The sequence below is a fragment of the Bos indicus genome, chromosome 9 (assembly GCF_029378745.1).
Source record: "Bos indicus isolate NIAB-ARS_2022 breed Sahiwal x Tharparkar chromosome 9, NIAB-ARS_B.indTharparkar_mat_pri_1.0, whole genome shotgun sequence".
Lineage (NCBI taxonomy): Eukaryota > Metazoa > Chordata > Mammalia > Artiodactyla > Bovidae > Bos > Bos indicus.
The window spans coordinates 18,837,963-18,861,322 of record NC_091768.1 but is presented as its reverse complement, the minus strand read 5'-3'; the positions used below and the strand labels follow the sequence as shown (position 1 = coordinate 18,861,322).

Sequence of the window (23,360 nt, the reverse complement as noted above, 5' to 3'; positions counted from 1 at the left end):
TTCAACCATCCTTACAAACTATCACTGCTGAAAATACTACTGTGGTAACAAGCCTTCATTAATTTACAGAGCTTGTGAGCCATCACTAGTCCTTAGGGCAGTAGTATTGGTTTGATAACTACATCTTTAGTCTGTGGATAATTTGAGACGGATCAAAGACAAGGGATAAATGTTATGGGAATAAGATCTGTTAGTTCTTACGGAGTCGGAATATTTTTTTTTTAAAAAACAGGAACTGTTTAACTTTTGCTCTAAAGGAAATGAAATACAAGGGACATATTGTCTATTCCCCAAAAGACTGTAAGTTCGAAGCACATTTGGTGAAACAAACGCAAGGTTTTTTTAAAAACGATGCCATTTTTAGAATTAAATGGAAGATGTTATCTGTAGAATTAAATACTAGGGAGACTATAGGATGTTTATCTTTAGAGAGCTTTGAAAAATTTCAAGACTGCATCTGTCTTAAGTGTTTATTTTATCTGCGTCAATTGAGCTTTTGTTTTGTTTCAGCTATATAATTATGGATTACTTTAATTTGGATTCTGCAGCCTCCTTTGTCACCTCCTTTGCCTTTGTCTGGAGAATATTTACCAAAGAGAATGCCACACATTAGCCACAGTATTCCTCCTCTTCCTTGCCTGTGATGGTAAATGTAGGCTGACCCCATTATTTTACATGATAGACATATAAAGCTGATTAAGCCATGTATCTGGCAAATGAGGTAAACATTTTTTTTTTTTCCATCTCAAGACGGTTTTGGAAACTTTGGAGGTTTGCAGTGTTAAGTCCCATAATTCTTTTGTCCTAAGAATGCAGTTTACTTCACCTGGTCCCCTTTTATTTGATAATTATCCATAAACTAATACCTCAGGCTTCTTCTTACATGCCACATTTGGATCCATTGTTACTATTTGGCATGTTTTAATTTCACTTTTTTGCTTAAAGTATTATCCCAGGGTCTGTTTGCCACTAATTTGTTTGGTACATGTTTCAAATAGTTCAAGGTTCGGATATTATAGGTTACTCCCTGTAATTTGGATTTTGTTTACATGGTTTTTTTTCAGCCTATCAGTGTATCTGACAGTAGATAGAATTGCTCTTATTCTTTAGTCATCTTATCTCAGGTAAACACAGTAACATTTCCTTTCTTCTGCATAGAGTTGTAAAGCTGAAAAATAACTGAGACATCATTAGTTGATGTTTATTGCATCTGTGAAAAAGTAAAATATCTTCCATATGGTTAATTGTTTGAATCAATAGAAGAAAAAAAAACCTTGTTCGGCACATGCTTATTAGAATTCTCCTGAGATGCAGTACAGTTATCCCAGATAGTATCTGACATGTATCCCTTATGTTGTTTAGGAGCTCTGGAAATCAGAGCAATGAATTTTCATCTAGTGCCTGCAATACAGTCAATAAAAAGAAGTGTAAGACAAAGTACTTACTCCAAAAACAATGTGTGACCAACAAGTTGTTTGAATCCCCTCTCCCCAAAACAGGAGAAATACCACATGATACATTTAATTGGCAAACCAAAGGGAGACATCGTAGAGTTTCAGATAAGCCTTCCAGAAGAGGTCAGATTTTAGGTGGGCCTAGAAGAATTGCCATGGATAGAAAGAAAATAGATTAATTACCTTTATCTCCAAAATTAAGTCTCAGTGCATGAGGCTGGAAATTTAGAGAACTATCGATATGTTTTAATTATTTATTATTATTTAATTATTGTTTAAATAACCATAAATGATTATTAGTACTGACAGAAATCTAACCAAAACTTCAAGGATCCCCAGGATCTGAGTAAGGTTTATTATCATAATGATTCTTGGTTATGCCATAGTCCTACAGTTATAAATATGATTACTTCTATTTAATATCCAATTTACCTGACTTCATGTAAGAGCTGTTAGCTGTCCCACTCTGGGAAGAAATACTTGAGTAGTGTAACTAGTAGTTTATATTGAGGCTGGAGTTAGTAATTTTTAGCCTTTTCCTGCCTTTTTTCGTTTTACCTAGGTCAAAGGAAGCCTTTTTCAAATACTTTAACTGAGCACCTCATTATATGTAAGACTGATACAATCTGTGGATCTCAGTACATGGGATGGATTCATCTCATGTATAGTAAATGCCAGAGTCCTTTATCCCTCCGTTCTTCTCCACAGAGTTCTTCTAATGTATTTTAACAGAAATATAAAGGTGGTTAATAGGAAGAAGAGTTCGTAGGAAGATGAATACCGAGTAACAGCTAAAGGAACCTGCTGCAAGTAGTATTCTCTCATATCCCATTATGACTGTGTTTCTTTTTATGAACTTTCATTAACTCACGGTGATAGCTGCCTTATAACTTCCCTTTTCTTAAGCAAACACAAGAGAATAAAATTTAGAAGTCTTAGTTTACAAACACTGAACCAAAACATTTCTAATCAGCAACATGGTGTTTCTCTACTTATATATGTTAGGTTTCAGCTTTTAGAAAATTGGTTTTTCCAAAGTCTAAGGTAAGAGTTTCCAGCCTATCATGGCCACTTGTAGGTGACCAGAAATTTTAAACTTTTCTTAAAGGCCTATTCAGAAAGTTACAACGTAAGAGACCTGGCTTGAGAGCATTCTGATTGAAAAAAAAAATTTTTTTAGAAGCTTACATATGAAATGGCTACTTTAACAGGACTAGGGAATATTCTTGGGCTATATGCAAGTATAATGTCCAGCCCATAAAAGTTAGCCTTCTGTATCCTGGCACTGCTCAGCCCATATAAGAATGTCTTTCTTACTTCTTAGCAACATGCTATGCCTAGGGTTTTTTAAAGAAAAACCTCAAATATGTATTGGTTTGTTACATGGACAAACCAATGTTTGTGAAACTGAGAGAATGTTTAGAGGAAAGGCAACTACACAGAGCTTCTGTTTTGTTGTTTATGGGAATATCTCATCACCTACTTTTGTTTTGAATATTGTCTTTGGAGCTTTGGTTGATGTAGTACTTTTTTATGGAGTGAGTTGGTGAGATTGAACGTAACTATTTTGCCACTACTACCATCTTCCCAGAATAAGGTTTTTTAATACTTAAAGAACATACATTTTTATACAAAGATCCCTTTCCCCTTTTGTGTTATTAACTACCTGGGCAGACTGATAGATGAGTGCTTTCATGATAATATTTGATATTGTTTTACACTCTTAGAGATTGGCTGTGGGAGAACTAACGGAAAACGGTTTGACGTTGGAAGAATGGTTACCTTCAACATGGATTACAGACACTTTACCCCGAAGATGCCCATTTGTGCCACAGATGGGTGATGAGGTATTTTTTAACTTCTAAAAAATATCCTTTGTTTCATTCAAATAACTTTAAACACTTTTTACAGCTCTTGAAACAGAATTCTAGAGAATTGTAGCAGTTTTATGAAGTATCTCATATCTCAGTTTACGTTTTGTAGCTCTGTATGGAAAAAAGGAAAATTAAGAGGAAAGCTTTAATAATGTTTTTTTTATGGCTGCTATAAAAATTGCGATAGAAAATTAAATATTGTAAGAGAATAGAGGTTTATTAGCGTTTAAAAAACCAGTATGTATTTTTTAGTAAGAGGATGTTGTGGCCAATTTTCTTTTTCCTAAAATATATGGTAAAGGAAAAGCAAAATTTAACATTTGTTTATTTTTAATTGAAGGGTAATTATGTGGGTTTTTTTTATTTCATAAAAGTATTTTATCAATGTTTAAATAACTATAATGTTCATAATGTTTCTTAGATCTTAAAAAAAAATGTTATCTTCCAATTACCATTTAATTTTTTAAGAAAATGTGATTAGTCCTGATCAGTCATCATTTTGGACTATGTTTTTGTGAATTTAAAATGAAAATATACTAGACCAAAGTTTTCCACTCAGGAGTACATGTCTCCTTGTTTTTTGTGTAAATGTTAAGAGACAGGGTTATCTGGTATTCAGTAGGTTTACAGTGAAAAGTTAGGATAAATTTGGATAGCATTTTTCAACAAGCTCAGCTGTTTTAGTTGTGGGAAGAACACTTTGTATCAGAGTGCTGTATTCACGTACCAGTTCTAGCGGTAGTCAGGAGTCACTTAAATTTGACCTCCATAAATGAGAATAAATACATGTCTTGCTCTCTTCATAAGGATAAAATATATTTGAAAATAGATTATTCATTTTAAAGTTCCCTGCCTTTGTATAAACTCCTTGCTACAAAATAGGTAAACAGTAAACTAAACATGACCCCAAGTTACAACATACTTTATTATACAACCTAAAATAAAGTGGTGAGACCAAAAAGCCAAAAAGTTACTGCTTATCCTTAACCTTTTAATGTTATTTAGAACACTGGGTATTATTAAGTGATAGTAGGACAGCTGAAGGAAAAGGAGGAAGGATAAAATCAAAATATTAGAATTTCTTTTCATTTACAGGACATTAAATCTCCTACAGTTTTAGCTGATACTGTGCATTTTGGTTAAAGGAAACACATGCAAGTTTTAAAATTGTGACACTATTTACTTTTTAGGTTTATTATTTCCGACAAGGACATGAAGCATATGTTGAGATGGCCCGGAAAAATAAAATTTATAGTATAAATCCCAAAAAACAACCATGGCATAAAATGGAACTGCGGGTATGGTGTTTATGATTTAAAGCCCCAAAAGATGTGATTATAGAGAAAGTTGTATTTAATGTTATTATTTTCACTGTAAGAAACTGTTTCATGAAGATAGCTTTTTCTTTTAATTGAAATAATTCATAGGCATAGATTTTTAAAGAAACTTAAGATTGAGTTATATATATTCTAATAGTTTATAAGTTGGGACTAAAATGTAATTATGTTGAGAATTGGACAACATTAACATATTAAGGCAAACTTCATCTTTGTAAATTTGAAAGTATTTCTAGATTTATCAGTAATAGTTCAAAATTATTTCTCAGTCTCTGGAACTGTATTAGAAAATTCTTATTTCAATAAGGTTTTCTTTTTTTTTAATTGATATATAGTTTGCATACCATCAAAGTGCACCAATCTTAAGTACACAGCTCAGTGGGTTTTTATACATACATACAAAATAGTCACCTAGTGTTTAACAGATTATTTTGTGAATATGGTTTCTTATTTTCTATATCTTCTTCAGGAACAAGAACTGATGAAAATAGTTGGCATAAAGTATGAAGTGGGATTGCCTACCCTTTGCTGCCTTAAACTTGCTTTTCTAGATCCTGATACTGGTAAACTGACCGGTGGATCATTTACAATGAAGTAAGGACTGTTGAAAGAGGCAGTAGTTTCTTAGTATTGTAGATTGTTTTTCAAGATTTGGGTACATTTGAATGTATTTTAGATATCTGTAGTTATGTGACCTGATCAATTTGTTTCTGTTTTAATAGGTACCATGATATGCCTGATGTTATAGATTTCCTTGTCTTGAGACAACAATTTGAAGATGCAAAATATAGGCGGTGGAATATAGGTGCGTTATTTATTTGGAAGTTGTAATGATCGTTTTATCTAATAAATGATTTATGTTTTTCATTATTTAGATAATCAGATAAATATTGCCATTTGTGGCAATGTCAATAGGAAAGTAAGATATTGTATCAGGAATTTGGGGTATTTTTTTGTTTGCTTGTCTGTTTTAAAGAATAATAATACTTTTAAAGTAGATGATGTTGAAATCTGAATGTTTTTTCTCATATTTCGTAACTGTGTATAAGATTGTTTATAACTATTCCTTTTGTTAGTATATGTACTGAAATAAATTTTTATCCAAAAGAAGTAATGACAGAATTCAAACTTGAAACAAAAGATGTGTTCCATTGAAAATGTTTAATTGTACTGGGACCTAAACTAAACTGACTTTTTTCTTTTATTGGGTACCTCTGTTAAAACTAATATTGTAACCAAGACTCAAAAAAACTTTAGAAAACCTTAAAAGTCTCCAGGCATTTAAGGTACTTTATATACAGATGGTTATGCTATTTACTAGAGTATTTAAGAATTTCTAAAAGGACCACTCTGAAGTAGAGTATCATGCCTATATGCTATATTTTGCTTTGAGAAAGCACCTCACTTGATACAGCATTTCATTCCTCCTCTAGTACCATTGGAAGGGATTAGTGTGGTGATTTGTTTGTTGTTTGGTCTTGGTAAATACAGAGATTTACATGTGTGCTATAGTGAAAGTCACTCAGTTGTGTCTGACTCTGTACGACCCTATGGACTGTACAGTCCTTGGAATTCTCCAGTCCAGAATACTGGAGTGGGTAACCTTGCCCTTCTCCAGAGGATCTTCCCAACCCAGTGATCGACCCAGGTTTCCTGCATTGCAGTCGGATTCTTCAGCAGCTGAGCCACAAGGGAAGCCCAAGAATATTGGAGTGGGTATACCTGTGTGCTATAAAAAGAAAAATTATGGAAGTGTAGTCATTAAAAATAGGGACATGCAAGCTGTAGAAAAAAATTTGCATCCCATGTCCCATTTCTCTGAAAGCTTTGAAAGATGTGTTCCATCAAATTTTGTTATTCAGTCGCTCAGTTGTGTCTGACTCTTTATGACCCCATGGACTGCAGCATGCCAGGTTTCTCTGTCCTCCACCATCTCCTGAAGCTTGCTTAAAGTCATGTCCATTGAGTCGGTGATGCCTTATCCAACCATCTCATCCTCTGTCATCCCCTTCTCCTTCTGCCCTCAGTCTTTCCCAGCATCAGGGTCAACTCTTTGCATCAGGTGGCCAAAGTATTGGAGTTTCAGCTTCAACATCAGTCCTTCCAGTGAACACCCAGGACTGATTTCCTTTAGGATGGACTGGTTGGACCTCCTTGCAGTCCAAGGGACTCTCAAGAGTCTTCTCCAACGTCACAGTTCAAAAGCATACATATTTTGGCACTCAGCCTTCTTTATGGTCCAGCTCTCACATCCATACATGACTACTCGAAGAACCATATCTTTGACTAGACAAACCTTTGTTGGTAAAGTAATGTCTCTGCTTTTTAATACACTATCTAGGTTTGTCATAGCTTTTCTTCCAAGGAGCAGGCATCTTTTAAATTTCATTGCTGTAGTCACTATCTGCAGAGATTTTGTTTGGATCCCAAGAAAATAAAGTCTCACCGTTTCCATTGTTTCTGTGTCTATTTGCCACGAAGTGATAGCACCTGTTGACATGACCTTACTTTTTGAATGTTGAGTTTTAAGCCAGCTTTTTCACTTTCCTCTTTTCACCTTCATCAAGAGGCTCTTTAGTTCCTCTTTGCTTTCGGTCTTAAGAGTGGTGTCATCTGCATATCTGAGGTTATCGATGTTTCTCCAGGCAGTCTTGATTACAGCTTTGTGCTTCATCTAGCCTGGCATTTCACATGATGTACTCTGCTTATAAGTTAAATAAGCAGGGTGACAATATACATCCTTGACCTACTCCTTTTCCAATTTTGAACCAGTCCATTGCCGTGTTCGTTTTTTCTATCAAATAAGGAAATAATAAAGACTAGGAATCTCAGTAAGAGACAGGAAATTCGGGACAGGAAATCGCCAAAAGAAATTCCCAAGTAATAGTCAGCAGAAGTCTCAGAATACTATCTGTCTGGCAAGTCTGTAAAACAGTCCAGAAGACACTGTCCTCTTAGAGAGAAATCTTCAGGAGAAAAAGTAAAACTGATAAATTGTCTAACATGTTTGACTTTGACTTTATTGTCATTATTGTGGGAAATTATCTATTGAAGACTGTTTTATAGTTTGAGTTGTTAGAGAATGTGGGGAAATTATTCATAAAATTCAGAGAAAATGAAGTGATTATACAGATTTTTGCAAGAAAGGAATTGTGTGCTATTGGACTCATTAGTGAACAATATTTATACAGTATAGCCTGACAGAGGACAACTGAAAATGGATTAAACAAAATGCACATACCCTTTATATACAGTTATATGGAGACAGGCCAATACTTAATGTCTGAACTTGATGAGTAAAGGAATAGCTATATACTCACGTAGAAAACTGTAAGTAAATTCAAGAAGAAAGAGTTAAAAGTTCTTGGTTTTGGATATAAGCCTTTGGTACATGTGATTTTTAAAATTATTTCCATGTGTTGATAATATTAATTTAATCTCTTTTAAAAATTTTATTTATTTTTGGCTGTGGTGCATCTTTGTTGCTACATGGGCTTTTCTCCAGCTGTGGAGAGCCGGCTTACTCTCTGGTTGCGATACACAGGTTTCTTGTTGCAGCAGCTTCTCTCACTGCAGAGCACAGGCTCTGTGTCACGTGGGCTCAGTAGTTGCCGCTCCCGGGCTCAGGAGCACATGCTGAATAGCTGTGGCTCTCAGGCAGGCTTAGTTGCTTTGCGCCATATGGATTAGGAATCAAACCCCTGTCTCCTGCATTGGCAGGTGGATTCTTTACCACTGATCCACCAGGGAAGTTTTCTCATCTCTGATTTTTAAGGACATGCATCTGCCAATAAGTTGGCAGAACAAATATTACCAGTTAGAACCCAGGAATATTCCAGAAATGCACTGACAACGTAAGTAAGGAAATAATGGCAAGCATTGTTCATATTGAAGAGATAGTCCAAATGGATGTACATCAGAATGTTCTCATTTGGATCTTATAATTTTAAATGTATAAATTACTGTTAATGTTTCTTCTAAAGTTGGTAACTAGTTAATCTTCTATTTCTGAAGATGTTTTTACCAACTGCCATTTAAAATTACATCAGTAATAATTACTTCGGCCAGTCCTTAAGGCTTACTCTGGTAGACTCTGCTGCTGCTAAGTCACTTCAGTTGTGTCCGACTCTGTGTGACCCCATAGACAGCAGCCCACCAGGCTCCCCCGTCCCTGGGATTCTCCAGGCAAGAACGTTGGAGTGGGTTGTCATTTCCTTCTCCAGTGGATGAAAGTGAAAAGTGAAAGGGAAGTCGCTCAGTCATGCCTGACTCTTAGCGACCCCATGGACTGCAGCCAACCAGGCTCCTCTGCTGGTAGACCTTATTCTAATTTTATTGTCATTATCGTACAGTATCATTCATTGTGGTACGGCACATGTTATCCAGTTCTTCTTCTTTAGCATAATGTCATCAGTCTAAGTAGGATCACAAGAAATAGCTTTATGAAACTCAGTACTGTGTTTACTCTTCAGGTGTTGGTGATGTCAGTAATGCTGCTTCTTAAATTATGTAATGTCTTCTCACTAAGTATAGTGTCACTAATATGTATCTCAGGAGCAGTTAGAGACTCTCTAGTAATAGCTCATATTTCCCTGTTAATATTTGCTGTTTGAATGCTTGAATTTGAACCTAAATTTGATCTCAGTGCATGCTCACCCAGAATATGTATATACATACATATATATAACTCAGCAACATGCAGTTGTGTTCTATTAACAGCCTGGTTCCAACTTTGCTTTTTTGTCATTATATTTATTTTTTTCAAAGCATTTTATGCTCCTACAGTTGGCCCTCCATAGCTACAGATTCAGCCAACCTTGCAGCAAAAATATTCTGGAGAAAAAAAATTTCCAGAAAGTTCCAGAAAGCGAATTTGAATTTGCCTTATGCTGGCCAACTATTTACATAGTATTTACAGCTATTTTGATAGCACTTACATTGTATTAACTATATTATAAATAATCTAGAGATGATTTAAAGTATGTGGGAAGGTATACGTAGGTTACATGCACGTACACGTGATTTTATATATGGAAGTTGAGTATCCACAGATTTTGGTATCTGAAGTGTCCTGCAGCCAGTCAATCTGCCACAGATATTGAAGGACGACTACATGTCTTTGTACATTGTTAAATCCTTTTTGGTAAAAAAATGTGAATATAAACACTTTTTAAAGTGGGTTTGAAAATGAAACTGATTCAGATAAGATTAATTTGTTTAAAGTGACATGGATAAGTTATTTGAACTCAAATCTTTCAGAATTAACCAGGAGAAAAATCACTTAAGTACTGTGAGAGCTTAGAAAGGGGAAAGCATGGTAAAAAGGCAGGGAGTAGTTAACAGTTTTCATATGACATGGAGGGAAGGTGAGGAGATAGCTTATCAGAGTCTTTGAGGAAAGCAGTTTTCAGTAATATGACAGCTGAATGCAGTTGGTTAAGGAAAAGATTATAGAGTGCTGTCTGTTTTACAAAGGTTAGTTTTTGTTTTGTTTTTTCTTTCTGTAGGAAGGAAAAGTGAGTGTAAAGTGGTAGATTGGTAAAAATGTTTAAAATAAGAGTGAATTTCTCCTTACCATAATAAATGGTAAAAAATGGTCTGAAAGGTGATAAGTCACACTTCAGGTGTGCTTGTTATATAACTTTTCCTCTCAGTATTGCTGATTTTATTTATTTACTAATTTATTTTGGAGTGTGTAGGTCATTTTTTATAGGTCTTTTAATAATAATACAGGCTTTTTAGCATCTTAAAGGGATACTTTGGGAAAGAGGAGCAGCAGCAGCGTTTCATTTAAGAGTAATGAAATGGCTTTTATTCTTGGCCAGGTGACCGTTTCAGATCAGTCATAGATGATGCCTGGTGGTTTGGAACAATTGAGAGCCAGGAACCACTTCAGCCTGAGTACCCTGATAGTTTGTTCCAGTGCTACAATGTTTGGTAAGGAAGTATTGTGTTTTGGTTCAGCCTGACTTGCTTTGAATGTTTTCCCCATCTGTTAAAATGCTAAAGATACTCCTTTTAAACACTGAAGTAGTTACTTTATTTTTCAGTGTGATTTTATTGAAATTGCAATGCAGTGTTTAGATTTTTTAATATAAAGGTTTTCCTTTCTTTAAGCTGGGACAATGGAGATACAGAAAAGATGAGTCCTTGGGATATGGAGCTTATACCTAACAATGGTAAGTGTAAAGTTTTTTGTGTCTGTTACGGAATTCATTTCTTAAATAAAAATCTGATTTGATAACTTGTAGGTACAAAGAGTTCTTGATGAAGAGCAAGTAGAAAATATTCATTCCACATGCATTTTTATTGACCCTGGAGGTAGGGGAGGCATAATAGTGACTAGACTAAACATAATCCTTGTCCACTTGGAATTTGTAGTTTAAGAGGGAAGGTTGAAGATAATTACAGCAAAATATACTGATTTGCTTGTTGTTATTCACTGTAGAAGATGAGCACTTGGGAGCAAAGATATTTTTACAACTCCAGCAAAATACATAGAATACAGCATAATACTGAGAGGTCAGGCTTTTTTGAATGAAGTATAGATTCATATCCTAGCTCTGCCATCTTTTCTCTGTGTCATCTTGACAAGTTCCTTTACGCCTTGAAACTCGAGATGCTTAGTATTCAGTCTTTGGAACTATAAACTAATACTTTTCTTACAGGACTGCTATGAGAATTAAATGATATCATATGTGTAAAGTGCTTATTATAGAGCCTGACACATGTAAGGTCTCAATGAGTAGGTAATTATAATAACTGTCATTTTGCATATGGCCTGACACATTGCCTTAGAATTTGGGAGTTAGCCGTTGGCAGTAAGAATGACATCTTCCTGGAACTGAGAAAAGACCAGTGTGTCTAAGCCTGGATATTGCATTTTCTATGTCATTGCCCATATTTGTTTCAGTTTAAGAAAATAAAACACATACAACTGTATATGTCTAAAAAGTTTTAAAGGATGGGGATATGAGGACTTCCACAAATTATCTTTTACATTACTGTTTGTTTTTTTTAATAGTATGTTACTTTTACTATCAGATAAGAATTTTTTAAAAAAGAAAAACAACCTGACTTGTAACATAGTAGAACTGATCATTTACAAATGGAATTCCTCACTAATTATTATATTAAAAAAATTCAGAAAAAAGATAATGTGAAAAAAGTAAACCCAATCTGGTAAATCTTAGAAATGAGAAAATGGTCATGCGGATTTTGATTAAGACTAGTTCTTTCTAGAAATTGTCACTTTGAGAGACCAGTACCAATAATGTCTTTTTCATCTCATTGCTAAATTAGAGTTGTTTAATACTGTACAATGTGTTAATCGGCTTGTAAATGTGTTACATGACTTACCTTCCAGTTTTATTTCTCTCCTTTGTTAAGGTTTGAATTTGAACTCATATCAGACTATTGTGAATGTGAGAGAAATGAAGCTAATAGATATAATCCCTGGGGTACTTCTTGAAATGAATGAGTAACAGTAATACACTGTTGTTTCTGACCTCAGTATATTGCTGTGTGGAGGGGGTGATTTTTGTTGTTTCTGTTCTATTCCGTTATACGTATATAGGCACTCAAGAGTTTAATTACATTTCTAGAGGAGGAGGAGTTTCGTGACCAGATAGTAGCATATTTCCAAATGTTTCTCTCCTGAAGTCTTGTTCAAAGAAAAATTGCCTTGGCAGATTTGTAGTTTTTATGTCACCACCACCCCCTAATTATTTTATTAAAGATTCAGACGTGCAGAAAGCATACCTTCATCATTTAAGAGCAAAAAGCCTAAGCATCATCTGTCATTATTCATAATTCTGACTGTCCCTACACTTTTAGAAAAACAGTGAGGCTTTGATTAAAACATTTCTGAAAAAAAAAAAAAATACCACTTTTGTTCAAATTCACATGGCATGTTTTATCAGAGTAAATTAGAGATTATATATTACGAAATTACTCAGAAATTTTTTTAATTTTCATGATTTTATACGAATACTTTATCCTTCACATGTAACTGATAATAAAGCAAGTTGTGAGGTATAATTTTGGAGAAGTAATTACATGCTCATCTAGAAAATTAATCATGAAATTAATGTTGTAAAGAATAAATTTTATTGACTCTTGAAACATAACTTTCCTTTAATGAAAATAAAGACTAATACTTACCAAATCTTTACAAAGGTATAGTTTAATTTTATAAAAATATCAACTCTGATTCTAAAGGTAACTTAAATATTACTGATATTACCACATATTTTCATTAAATCTCATTTCTTTCTATTTCAGCTGTATTTCCTGAAGAACTAGGTACCAGTGTTCCTTTAACCGATGTTGAAACCAGATCATTGATCTATAAGCCTCTTGATGGTGAATGGGGTTCCAATCCCAGGGATGAAGAATGTGAAAGAATTGTTACAGGAATAAACCAGTTGATGACACTAGGTAAATAATAACAACATATGAAAAAATATATATGTATATACTCTCTCTATGTGTGTGTGTGTGTGTGTGTGTGTGTGTATCTATCTATTTACATATATATGCATGAAGATAGCTAGAAAATGTTGCCAGTAAGCAAAGGGAAAAAAAAAATTTATTCAAGCAAAATTATTTTTTGTTATAAGTCAGTGTTTTCAAATATTTTTAAGTGATTTTTTTAAATGCAGTTTTACACAAGACTCAAATATCTGAAACAATTATAAATGCTTTAGTTGAATTTCAGTGCCTGCCCAAGACTGTTTAGACTACTGCACAGTTACACTCATTTCACATGCTAGCAAGGTATATGCTCAAATCCTTCAAGCGAGGCATCAGCCAGTATGTGAATCAAGAACTTCCAGATGTGTAAGCTAGATTTAGAAAAGGCAGAGGAACCAGAGATCAAATTGCCAGCATCCATTGGATCATAGAGAAAGCAAGGGAGTACCAAAAAAAGTCTGCTTCTGCTTCATTGACTATGCTAAAGCCTTTGACTGTGTGGATCACAGCAAACTGTGGAAAATTTCTTAAGAGATGAGAATACTAGACCACCTTACCTGCCTCCTGTGAAATCTGTATGCAGGTCAAAAAGCAACAGTTAGAACCAGACATGGAACAGACTGGTTCCAAATTGGGAAGAGAGTATGTCAAGGATGTATATTGTCACCCTGCTTATTTAACTTCTATGCAGAGTACATTATGAAAAATGCTGGGCTGGATGAATCACAAGCTGGAATCAAGATTCCTGGAAGAAATATCAACAACCTCAGATATACAGATGATTCCACTGTTGTGGCAGAAAGCAAAGAAAGAGGAGCTAAAGAGCCTCTTGATGAGGGTGAAGGAGGAGAGTGAAAAAGCTGGCTTAAAACTCAACATTCAAAAAACTTGAGATCATAGACTACAGTCCCATCACTTCATGGCGAAGAGATGGAGAAAAAGTGAAAATAGTGACAGACTTTATTTTCTTAGGCTCCAAAATCACTACAGATGGTGACTGCAGCAATGAAATTAAAAGATTCTTGGTTCTTGGAAGAAAAGCTATGACAAACCTAGACAGCATATTAAAAAGCAGAGGCATCACTTTGCTGACAAAGGTCCCTGTAGTCAAAGCTATGGTTTTTCCAGTAGTCATGTTATGGATGTGAGAGTTGCACCTTAAAGAAGGCTGGATGCCAAAGAATTGACTCTTTCAAATATGGTACTGGAGAATGCTCTTGAGAGCCCCTTGTACTGCAAGGAGATCAAGCCAGTCAGTCCTAAAAGAAATCAACCCTGAACGTTCATTGGAAGGACTGATGCTGAAGCTCCAATACTTTGGCTTTGGGGATCAGCTGACTCATTGGAAAAGACCCTGATGTTGGGAAAGATTGAGGGCAAGAGGAGAAGGGGGTGACAGAGGATGGGATATATTTATAGTATCAATAGTGAGGGACAGGGAAGCCTGGTGTGCTGCAGTCCTTCGGACACAAAGAGTCACACACAAATTATCAGTTGAACAACAGCAAACTGAATTTCAGAGTGAGAGCTCTAGAAATGCCAAGGGTACCAGTGAAAAATGTAAATCCTCCAGAACCTAACTTTAAAACCCTTGACATACTTAGGCTGGAATGATGTAAATTAGAGGAGGAGGGTTGAAAGCTGAGTTAGATGGGTAGGTATACCATTTTCCCTCTTAACTTGATATACATATACACAATAGAATATTGTAAAGGGAGAGATGAGGGTATATGAACTGCTTTGCTTTGTTTGAAGAAAGAACAGTGACCATAGAACATAATTATCTGAACTCTGGGTAGACTAAATACATACTGAGTAGGTATACATTTGAGTAGGGAATCTGCTTCAAAGAATCTAAGGCAGAAATTACTGTGAATAAGAGCTGAAGACATTGGAGACACATATTGGATGATATTTTCATCTGATGTCTTTTATAAAATGGCAGCTCTTAATGAATTACTGTCTCACATACTATCTTAAGTAATTTTAGTAATTATGTCAAAACAATTACTACCAAACACATAGATTCAGGAATGACCTGGTTTTAATTATGGAAATACATGTGGATGTTCTTTAATAGGTCAGATTTATATATTGTCTATCATCTTTTCTAAAGAATCTTTGAATAACATTCCTAGAATTTTGCAGTACAAATGCAGACATAATAAAAAGTGAGTCTGTGTTAGCTAAACTGTATGTTTTTTCTGTCAAAAGATAGTGGTAGACTTTATGTGGATTTGAACTTAAGGCTTATATCAAGAAGAATTGTGAAGTACTTTAAGCAATAAAAAGATGAATTTATAAACTTACTTGTTCATTTATTTTAGATATTGCTTCAGCATTTGTGGCCCCTGTGGATCTGCAAGCGTATCCTATGTATTGCACTGTAGTGGCATATCCAACGGATTTAAGTACGATTAAACAGAGACTGGAAAACAGGTTTTACAGGTTAGAATCATTTGCTTGCTGTAGCTACTGCCAAAGGAAAGCTAAATGATTCTTTCAGCCATTTACTGATCCTCCTAGCAGTGTTTCTCAAATTTTAACACACATCCCATTTAACAGTGGGATCTTGTTAAAAATGCAGAATCTGGTAGTAGGTTTAGAGTAAACCTGAGATACTGCCTTTCTAACAAGTTCCCAGTGATGCTGGTGCTGCTGGTTTGTGGACCACACTTAGAAATAAATATGAACAATGGTCACTCTCTTCATACTGTATTTTATGAATTTATCCAACATGTTTTATTTTCTCTTAGATACCACATTGAGATATTTGTTCACGGATTTTTTATAGAATAATATTAAATATTGTTCTCTTATTAATTTAGCTTATGAATACTTCTTAAAAGTGAAATTAGGAAAATTTGGGCTACTTTATTATAGTTGTAGCTTAGTTTGAAATATAACTAGAGTTTTTAAAAGATGTAATTTCATTTAATTTGCATCTGCTGGTTAGCAGTTTTGATAAACATTGAGTTCTAATCTTGGGCAGACTTTGTAGGTTTATTGGCTAACATGTCTTAAATTTTTTTTGACATAAATGAAATCATTCTTTTAGCTTTTCATCTTTCTTAATGACTTTTGCTTAGCAGGCCAATAGCATTTTAACTTAACTAATACTGCATTAAAACTTAATTTTGGTGACCTGTTTTATGTTACTGCAATTATTTATACTGCTATTTACTTAAGTTACTATTTAACTTAAGGAAATTTTTCATCATATTTTGTATTCATATTTTTTATGTAAATTGTTTTCTACACTCTAATAGTTGGACTATATCTAGAAAGATAAATTTCTGCCATCTCCAACCATTGTTAAAAATGTACTTTCTCATAGAAATTCTGCTCAGCATAAGAACTGCTAAGGTGTACTCTTTACATTGCAACTTAATTAGGCTTTTTGGCTTTAACCTAGCTTAGTAATCAATTGAGGAAAAGAACTTTTGAAACAGAGTCCTTACTTAAATTAGAAATGACCTGATTTTTAACCAGATAATGTAGTTATAGACCTGCTGCTGCTGCTAAGTCACTTCAGTCGTGTCCGACTCTGTGCGACCCCATAGACGGCAGCCCAGTAGGCTCCCCCGTCCCTGGGATTCTCCAGGCAAGAACACTGGAGTGGGTTGCCATTTCCTTCTCCAATGCATGAAAGTGAAAAGTGAAAGTGAAGTTGCTCAGTCGTGTCCGACTCTTAGCAACCCCAAGGACTGCAGCCTATCAGGCTCCTCCGTCCATGGGATTTTCCAGGCGAGAGTACTGGAGTGGGGTGCCATTGCCTTCTCCGGTTATAGACCTGAGTTATGTTCTTATTTCATAATAATGAAGCCATCATGAGCTATTTCACTGTTTCAGGCTCTTTTGCTTCTTCTCTGTTCATTGGCTTCAGACTTCCTACAGTTTATAGTGCCTCTTTGGCACTTCTGGTTCAGTCTTAAACCACTATCAGTTTGCTCTACTGATATTAAATCCTCATGCCTTACTTTACACACAGTTTCTATAGGGTACTTTGAAAATAGCCTGTGATTCTTTCATTAGAATGAGCCATGGAGATGCTATTGGAAACTTACAGAAGCTTTTCTGTATGCTTCTATATGCACAATTACATTTTATATATATGTAGTTTTTAAAATTCCATATAATTGTTTTCTGTTTACACATCAGTAAAGTTTTTTGAGTATTTTCTTCCATGTCATTTTAAGCTGGTTGATATTCTAAAAGTAACTTTTGGATTTTTCTTTAGTTAAAACTGAAATAAAATAAAACTTCAAAATTTTAGTACAGTTGACTCACGAACAGCATGGGTTTGAATTGCATAGGTCCATTTACACATGGATTTTTTCCCAATAATATGTGTACTGTGCTAAGCTTAGTCACTCAGTTGTGTCTTGACTCTTTGTGACCACATAGACTGTAGCCTGCCAGGCTCTTCTGTCCATGAAATTCTCTAGGCAAGAATACTGGAGTGGGTTGCCACACCCTTCTCAATAATACCTGTAGTACTACATAATGCATGTATGCAGAACCTTGGATAGGGATAGCCAATTCTAACATTGTACTCAGATTTTAGACTTGGAGGAGGGTCAGTGCTGCATTGTTCAAGGATCAACTGTATCATTAATTTTGTGTAAAAAAAATTTTTTTTTAGATAGATTTCTTAGTATACTTTTTGTCCCTTAAGCAGGCTATTAGTTAGCTTTTCACTTTTAAATGTTACTTGATTACTAGCAATAAAATTAGATTGAAATTGGTTGTTTCCCTTTTTATGAAAAAGTTAGATATGTTTATTATTAAAATTGACACCATACATGAAAAGGATATATAAAGGAAAAACTAAAACTCCACTGTTTCTCTCCTCCTCATGCTCTCCTTTCAGTCTCTCTCCCTAAATGAAGGCCCTGTTGATAGTCTAATGTGTCTAATCCGGATATTTTCTATGCCAATATATAATATTGCTACTCTTTTTTTACCCTGTGACACAACTGAGATTCAGTTTTTTTTTTTGAACAGTTTTTTAAGGTGTGAGTTTTATAATTGATTTAAGACTGCAATTAAAAAGTCAGAATGTCTTGGTTTTAAAATGTGTTTATGTATTTCTAAGTTTATTCTAAAGAGGCTAATAAGACTTCTGCATTTTGTTTGTTTAAAGGCGAGTTTCTTCCCTAATGTGGGAAGTTCGATATATAGAGCATAATACACGAACATTTAATGAGCCTGGAAGCCCTATTGTGAAATCTGCTAAATTTGTGACTGATCTTCTTCTACATTTTATAAAGTGAGTTATTTTTCCACACTTAATTATATTACTGTAATAATTAATGGTGGTATTTTAAAATGTAAAATGTCAAAACATAGAATGCAATCATTTTTTATTAGACGCCTTGTCATACTACACAAATATGTGCTGTGATACAACCACAGGTCCTCTCCAAATAGGAAGCATATGTAAGTTCATTGGCTAATAATAATTATGAAATCATAGAGATTGTATTACAGTTGTGTTCTGATTTACATAAGAAAACATGGATGTTTCTCTAAATCTAATGTTGGATAATAATAGCAAGCTTTTATTGAACATGCAATGTTTTAGCTAAATAAGCTCTTCTAAGTCAAATAAAAATCTAACAGGTGGGAGAGGTCATTATCTGTAATTTACAGTTAAGAAAATTAAATCTTTTAGAGGTTAACTTGTTTGATTTTCACAGTACATGATTGTCTGCCATTTTATTTGAGAACCTTTCACCTTAATATTGTATTATCCCTGTCAGGTTGATGAAAAAGTATTCAAATAGGTCAGCAGGAAACTGAACTTGAACATTCAAGGCTTTTTTCTTCAAAGTGAAGTTTATTTCCCCATTAATTAATCCCGTACCAAGAGTGATAGCTATATTTCAGACAGTAGGGTTTTTATTTCCTTGTCTTATGGATTTTATGTATTCATAGAATGAGTTGAGTCTTCTAAACTGAAGCTAGAGGAGTGGATCATATGTTTTGTATAAAATACAGCTCTGAATTTGTATTAAGGTTATTTATATTTGATAATTTTTTTCTCATTAATCGAATAGGATATTTTATAATTTAAGTTTCAATACTCTCCTGCTATCAGCTTTCATTTTTATATAAAGGGATTATTGAGGCTTTTTATTTAAACATATTCAGCTTCATTCTCATGACTCAGCATAATCATAGGGTCCCTTTTCTTGGTGTTAGGTGGGTTTGTTTTTGTTTGTTTTGCTAAGGAATGTAGGTAATTCCTATATGAAAAACCACCAAAGAAAATTAGTACAGTAAGCTTAATGCCCTTCCTCTACTTTATTCTCTAAGGAAATGCTTTGCATTTCAAGTAGTGAGTAGTTCCAGGGCTGCTGTTGCTAGGCTTTTGCTGATTTTCAATAAAATTGATAATCAAGATAATAAAAATTTAGTTATCCTCAGGAAACTGTTTATATAACTTGGTTATAAAATTTATAATATCTTAACTAAAATTTTTAATTTTGTGTTTTATCATGTATGTTATGAACATCTACTTTTCCAAAGAAATAGGGATCAGTAGAATCACATGATCCATTGATATTTTAGCAAATTAATTTAGATGAAGTCACTATTTTTATGTTTGGAATAGGCTTTGAAATTGTATTTCTTTCAAATAGTTATTTTGAAATGCCTTATGAAAATAGATTAAAATAATAGTGCATTATGTTGTATATATCTAAAAGTGGTTTTAGATATATACAGTTTTTTAATGGTATATAATTTGTTGAAAACCACTTTCGGCTGGTAGTACTTTTCAGGATGTTTTGTATGTCTTGAAATTTTGGTAACTACTTTTTAATTGAGTTATTTGGCCAAATTTCAAGTAATAGATACATACAAAATGTTGTAATAGATACTTGGAGATAGAAATGCATAATTACCCTGTTAATACAGCTTTATAGGGTAGATAAATCTGTGACTGATTGTAATACAGGGAAAAGGTAAAAAGAGTTTGTGTGAATGTTTAGATGAAGGATAGGGTCACTTCTGGCTATGAGAGTGGGATTTCAGGCACAGGGAGATACGTGTTAAGATGTATGGACAAGGTAGATAGTGATTCAAAAGTTAGATGGGAACAAAGAACTTCCAGGGATGGGGAATGGCATGAGGGAGAGAAGTAAAGATTTGTTAAGGGAATTGAGTACATTGAAATCAGGTGAAGTAGAGAGTACATGAGCAGAAGTAATAGTGGTAGAAGTGCTAAACTTGAGTTTGGACCATATCACAGAGGACCTCAAATGCTGATCTAACAAATTATACTTAAAATAGGAGCATAGGAAGCAAGAGGCTATTGAAAATATTTGTGCATGAGAATAGCATGAGGCATGCTGTGCCTGAAAAATACTAATTTGAATGCAGTGTCTAGTGTTAACTGATGGGGAAGAGACAGAAAGCGAAGGACTATTGAAATTATTTTAACATGAGAATAACATGATGCAAATTGCTTTAAAAAATACTAATTTGACTGCAGATTGACTTCGATAGCTGACCAAGTAAGAAGTGAGGGAAACTTAATTTATGAAAGTGAGAAGCAGGCAGATGTCAAGAGATTTTGAAGGTGGAATCACAGAACTTGACCGGTGATTGGGTATATGAGGAGGAGGCAAAGGAAGAGATACAAAAAACCATTCCTTACTGTGTGAATGAAAAAAAGTTGAAAAGGGAGAGTGGGAAATGACAATTGGATGTAGACATGGGAATTTTAGATGATGGTAGCAATCACCTGAAGAGTCAAACCAAGTTATAGGAATTTGGAGTTCATTAACACAGAAAAACTGCAGATATATAAGATGACCTGGGCAAAAGGTATGGACGATAGCTAAGGACAAAATTTTAGGGAATGCCTATGCTTAAGAATAAAAGGAAGAAGGAACAGAAGACAGGAGGTAAACTAGCTATCTCTTGTAGACCGAAGAAGGAGGGAAAGTATTCTAGGCACAGCAGTGACCTGAGCAAATCCTGAGATGGGAATTGGGCTTGGTGTGATGAAATGGGCCAGGGTAGAGGCTTCATGTGGAGGGGAGGGGAGGGGCAGGGGCAGATGTGTGTGCATAGGGTTTTGGAGTTAACTGATGAAGAAAGTCTTCAGCTCAAAAGTTTTATCTTAAAATCTGGTTTTAGTAACAGGTTTAAAGGACAAAAATCTCGTGACTCCAGTCTTGTATACTAACATTTCCTTGTTATTTAGGGATCAGACTTGTTATAACATAATTCCACTCTACAATTCAATGAAGAAGAAAGTTTTGTCTGACTCTGAGGTATTTAATATTTCATTACGATTACTACATTGGTTGTGTCCTATATATAAAAAGAAATTTACACATAGTAGTTTTCAGACAACTGCTATTATGAAATTTTTTTTTGCCTAATGCTCTCAGTTAACTTAAAAAAAAAAAGAGTCAGAATTGTTTCAGTTAAAATTGTTTTAAACAGTGGGTGGAGGGAGACTTTTTAAAATGAGTCAGTTAAGTGTTACAGTATCATATATACTATGGGTTTTCCAGAATATAAAGGAGATAATTGCTATTAAAAGACTGTAGAATATAGTGGAACCTTGAATATTTTATTAATCTGATAAATTCTTGCTTCAAAGGAAGAAGAGAAAGAAGATGCTGATGTGCCAGGAACTTCTACCCGGAAAAGGAAGGTAATAAATTTTTGTTTTAGCAAAGTACTTTATATGAATTAAAATGTATTGAGCAGTTTTTTACTTTTAGTAGTTTCAAAGATAGATTAAGTATTACTTCCAAATCAACTTCCATCACAAAAATGCATGGTTTTCAGAACTAGATGAGTGATGCTTTCTTTTATCTGAATTACTCTATTATTACCTAGTTATCCAAGATTAAAAATGAAAATTGTATTATATGTTATTTTATTGATATATTTGAACATTTAATTTAGGACCATCAGCCTAGAAGAAGATTACGTAACAGAGCACAGTCTTACGATATTCAAGCATGGAAGAAACAGTGTCAAGAATTGTTAAATCTCATATTTCAATGTGAAGATTCTGAGCCTTTCCGCCAGCCAGTAGATCTTCTTGAATATCCAGTAAGTATTTCTGAGAATACTTGCCACTTTGATTTTTGTGTATATATATATGTATCTTATACATGACAGTTTACTATTTATTTTTATGATTATAGTTTATTTACTTTTTATTTGAAACATGTTCCCATTATCCATCTGATTATGTAGAGCATCTAAATTGAACAATGTGGTAAAAAAGAAGTAGCCCTGGACTAAGACTCCAAAGAATTGAGTTATTGTCCCAGCTCTGCCTCTTACCAGTTCTACAGTTTTGAGCAAGTCACTTAGTTTTTATATCTGGTATATTTTTACCATATCCTTTTCCATTCTCTTTTTATGGATTTATTATGGAAATTATCTAAGAAACAATAATACTTATTAATAATAATTATAATCTCTAAGATTAATAAAAATCTCTAAATCATTATTACAGAGTTATAGAAATGGAATGAGACTATTACTACTTATTATTAAACATTAAAATAGATTTTAAATTGAAACTATGTAAATGTAAAGTGGTGTTATTGTATATGTAGGTTATGCCAATTTATGATTTTTATGGAATTCATGGTAGAAAGTTTGAGTAAACATGTTATAAGTATTTATTTTTTGATTGCAATCTTAGCAATCTAAATTTAATTTTGAATAATTTTTGTATTCTTTGTTTTAGTTATTAAAGATTGCATGGTTTCAAATGATAATTAAATTTTTTATAAGAGATCATGACCTGGTTGTGGTATCTGTTGTGGCTTTTATAATAAGTTTTGTTATGTATGTATTCTAATTTGCAGTGGTGAAATAGAGAAATTTCATTGATAGATACCATAAAATGACTCTTTTCTTATCATTTAAAAATCAAGAAACATGTAATCTTAAATGTAGAAGATAAATCTTTAATTCTGACAGTGTGATAAATTAGACTAATTCAAACCCTACCATCTGAAAACCTCTAAGAAGAAATAAGCTAATGCTGTAGTGCTCTGATTTTCATTTCTCTTTGTTTTTGGAACCTGTGGATTTCCCTTTGTTTCTTGAAAGCCCAAGTATGTATTTCATAATTTCTAAGCCCAGGTGTCCTCACTGAAAAATTCTGCCAGATGTTTAAAGAATTAACACAAATTCTGCACTCTTCCTCAAGATAAGGAATGCTTCTGTAC

The 23,360-nt window shown here is 33.9% G+C and overlaps 1 protein-coding gene across 5 annotated transcripts in view; it reads left to right on the top strand.

The window, feature by feature from the left end:
* Positions 1 to 23,360, top strand: part of PHIP (pleckstrin homology domain interacting protein) — a 128,497-nt gene that overhangs the window by 91,113 nt on the left and 14,024 nt on the right. For all 5 annotated transcript variants that reach the window (XM_070795765.1, XM_070795767.1, XM_070795766.1 and 2 more), the window contains exons 24-35: positions 3,182 to 3,301; positions 4,519 to 4,626; positions 5,135 to 5,259; positions 5,388 to 5,470; positions 10,491 to 10,602; positions 10,783 to 10,844; positions 12,949 to 13,104; positions 15,468 to 15,588; positions 18,287 to 18,412; positions 21,359 to 21,428; positions 21,764 to 21,817; positions 22,075 to 22,224. In XM_070795765.1, the coding sequence (XP_070651866.1) occupies positions 3,182 to 3,301; positions 4,519 to 4,626; positions 5,135 to 5,259; positions 5,388 to 5,470; positions 10,491 to 10,602; positions 10,783 to 10,844; positions 12,949 to 13,104; positions 15,468 to 15,588; positions 18,287 to 18,412; positions 21,359 to 21,428; positions 21,764 to 21,817; positions 22,075 to 22,224 (1,287 nt within the window). The remainder of the gene's footprint in view (positions 1 to 3,181; positions 3,302 to 4,518; positions 4,627 to 5,134; positions 5,260 to 5,387; positions 5,471 to 10,490; positions 10,603 to 10,782; positions 10,845 to 12,948; positions 13,105 to 15,467; positions 15,589 to 18,286; positions 18,413 to 21,358; positions 21,429 to 21,763; positions 21,818 to 22,074; positions 22,225 to 23,360) is intronic.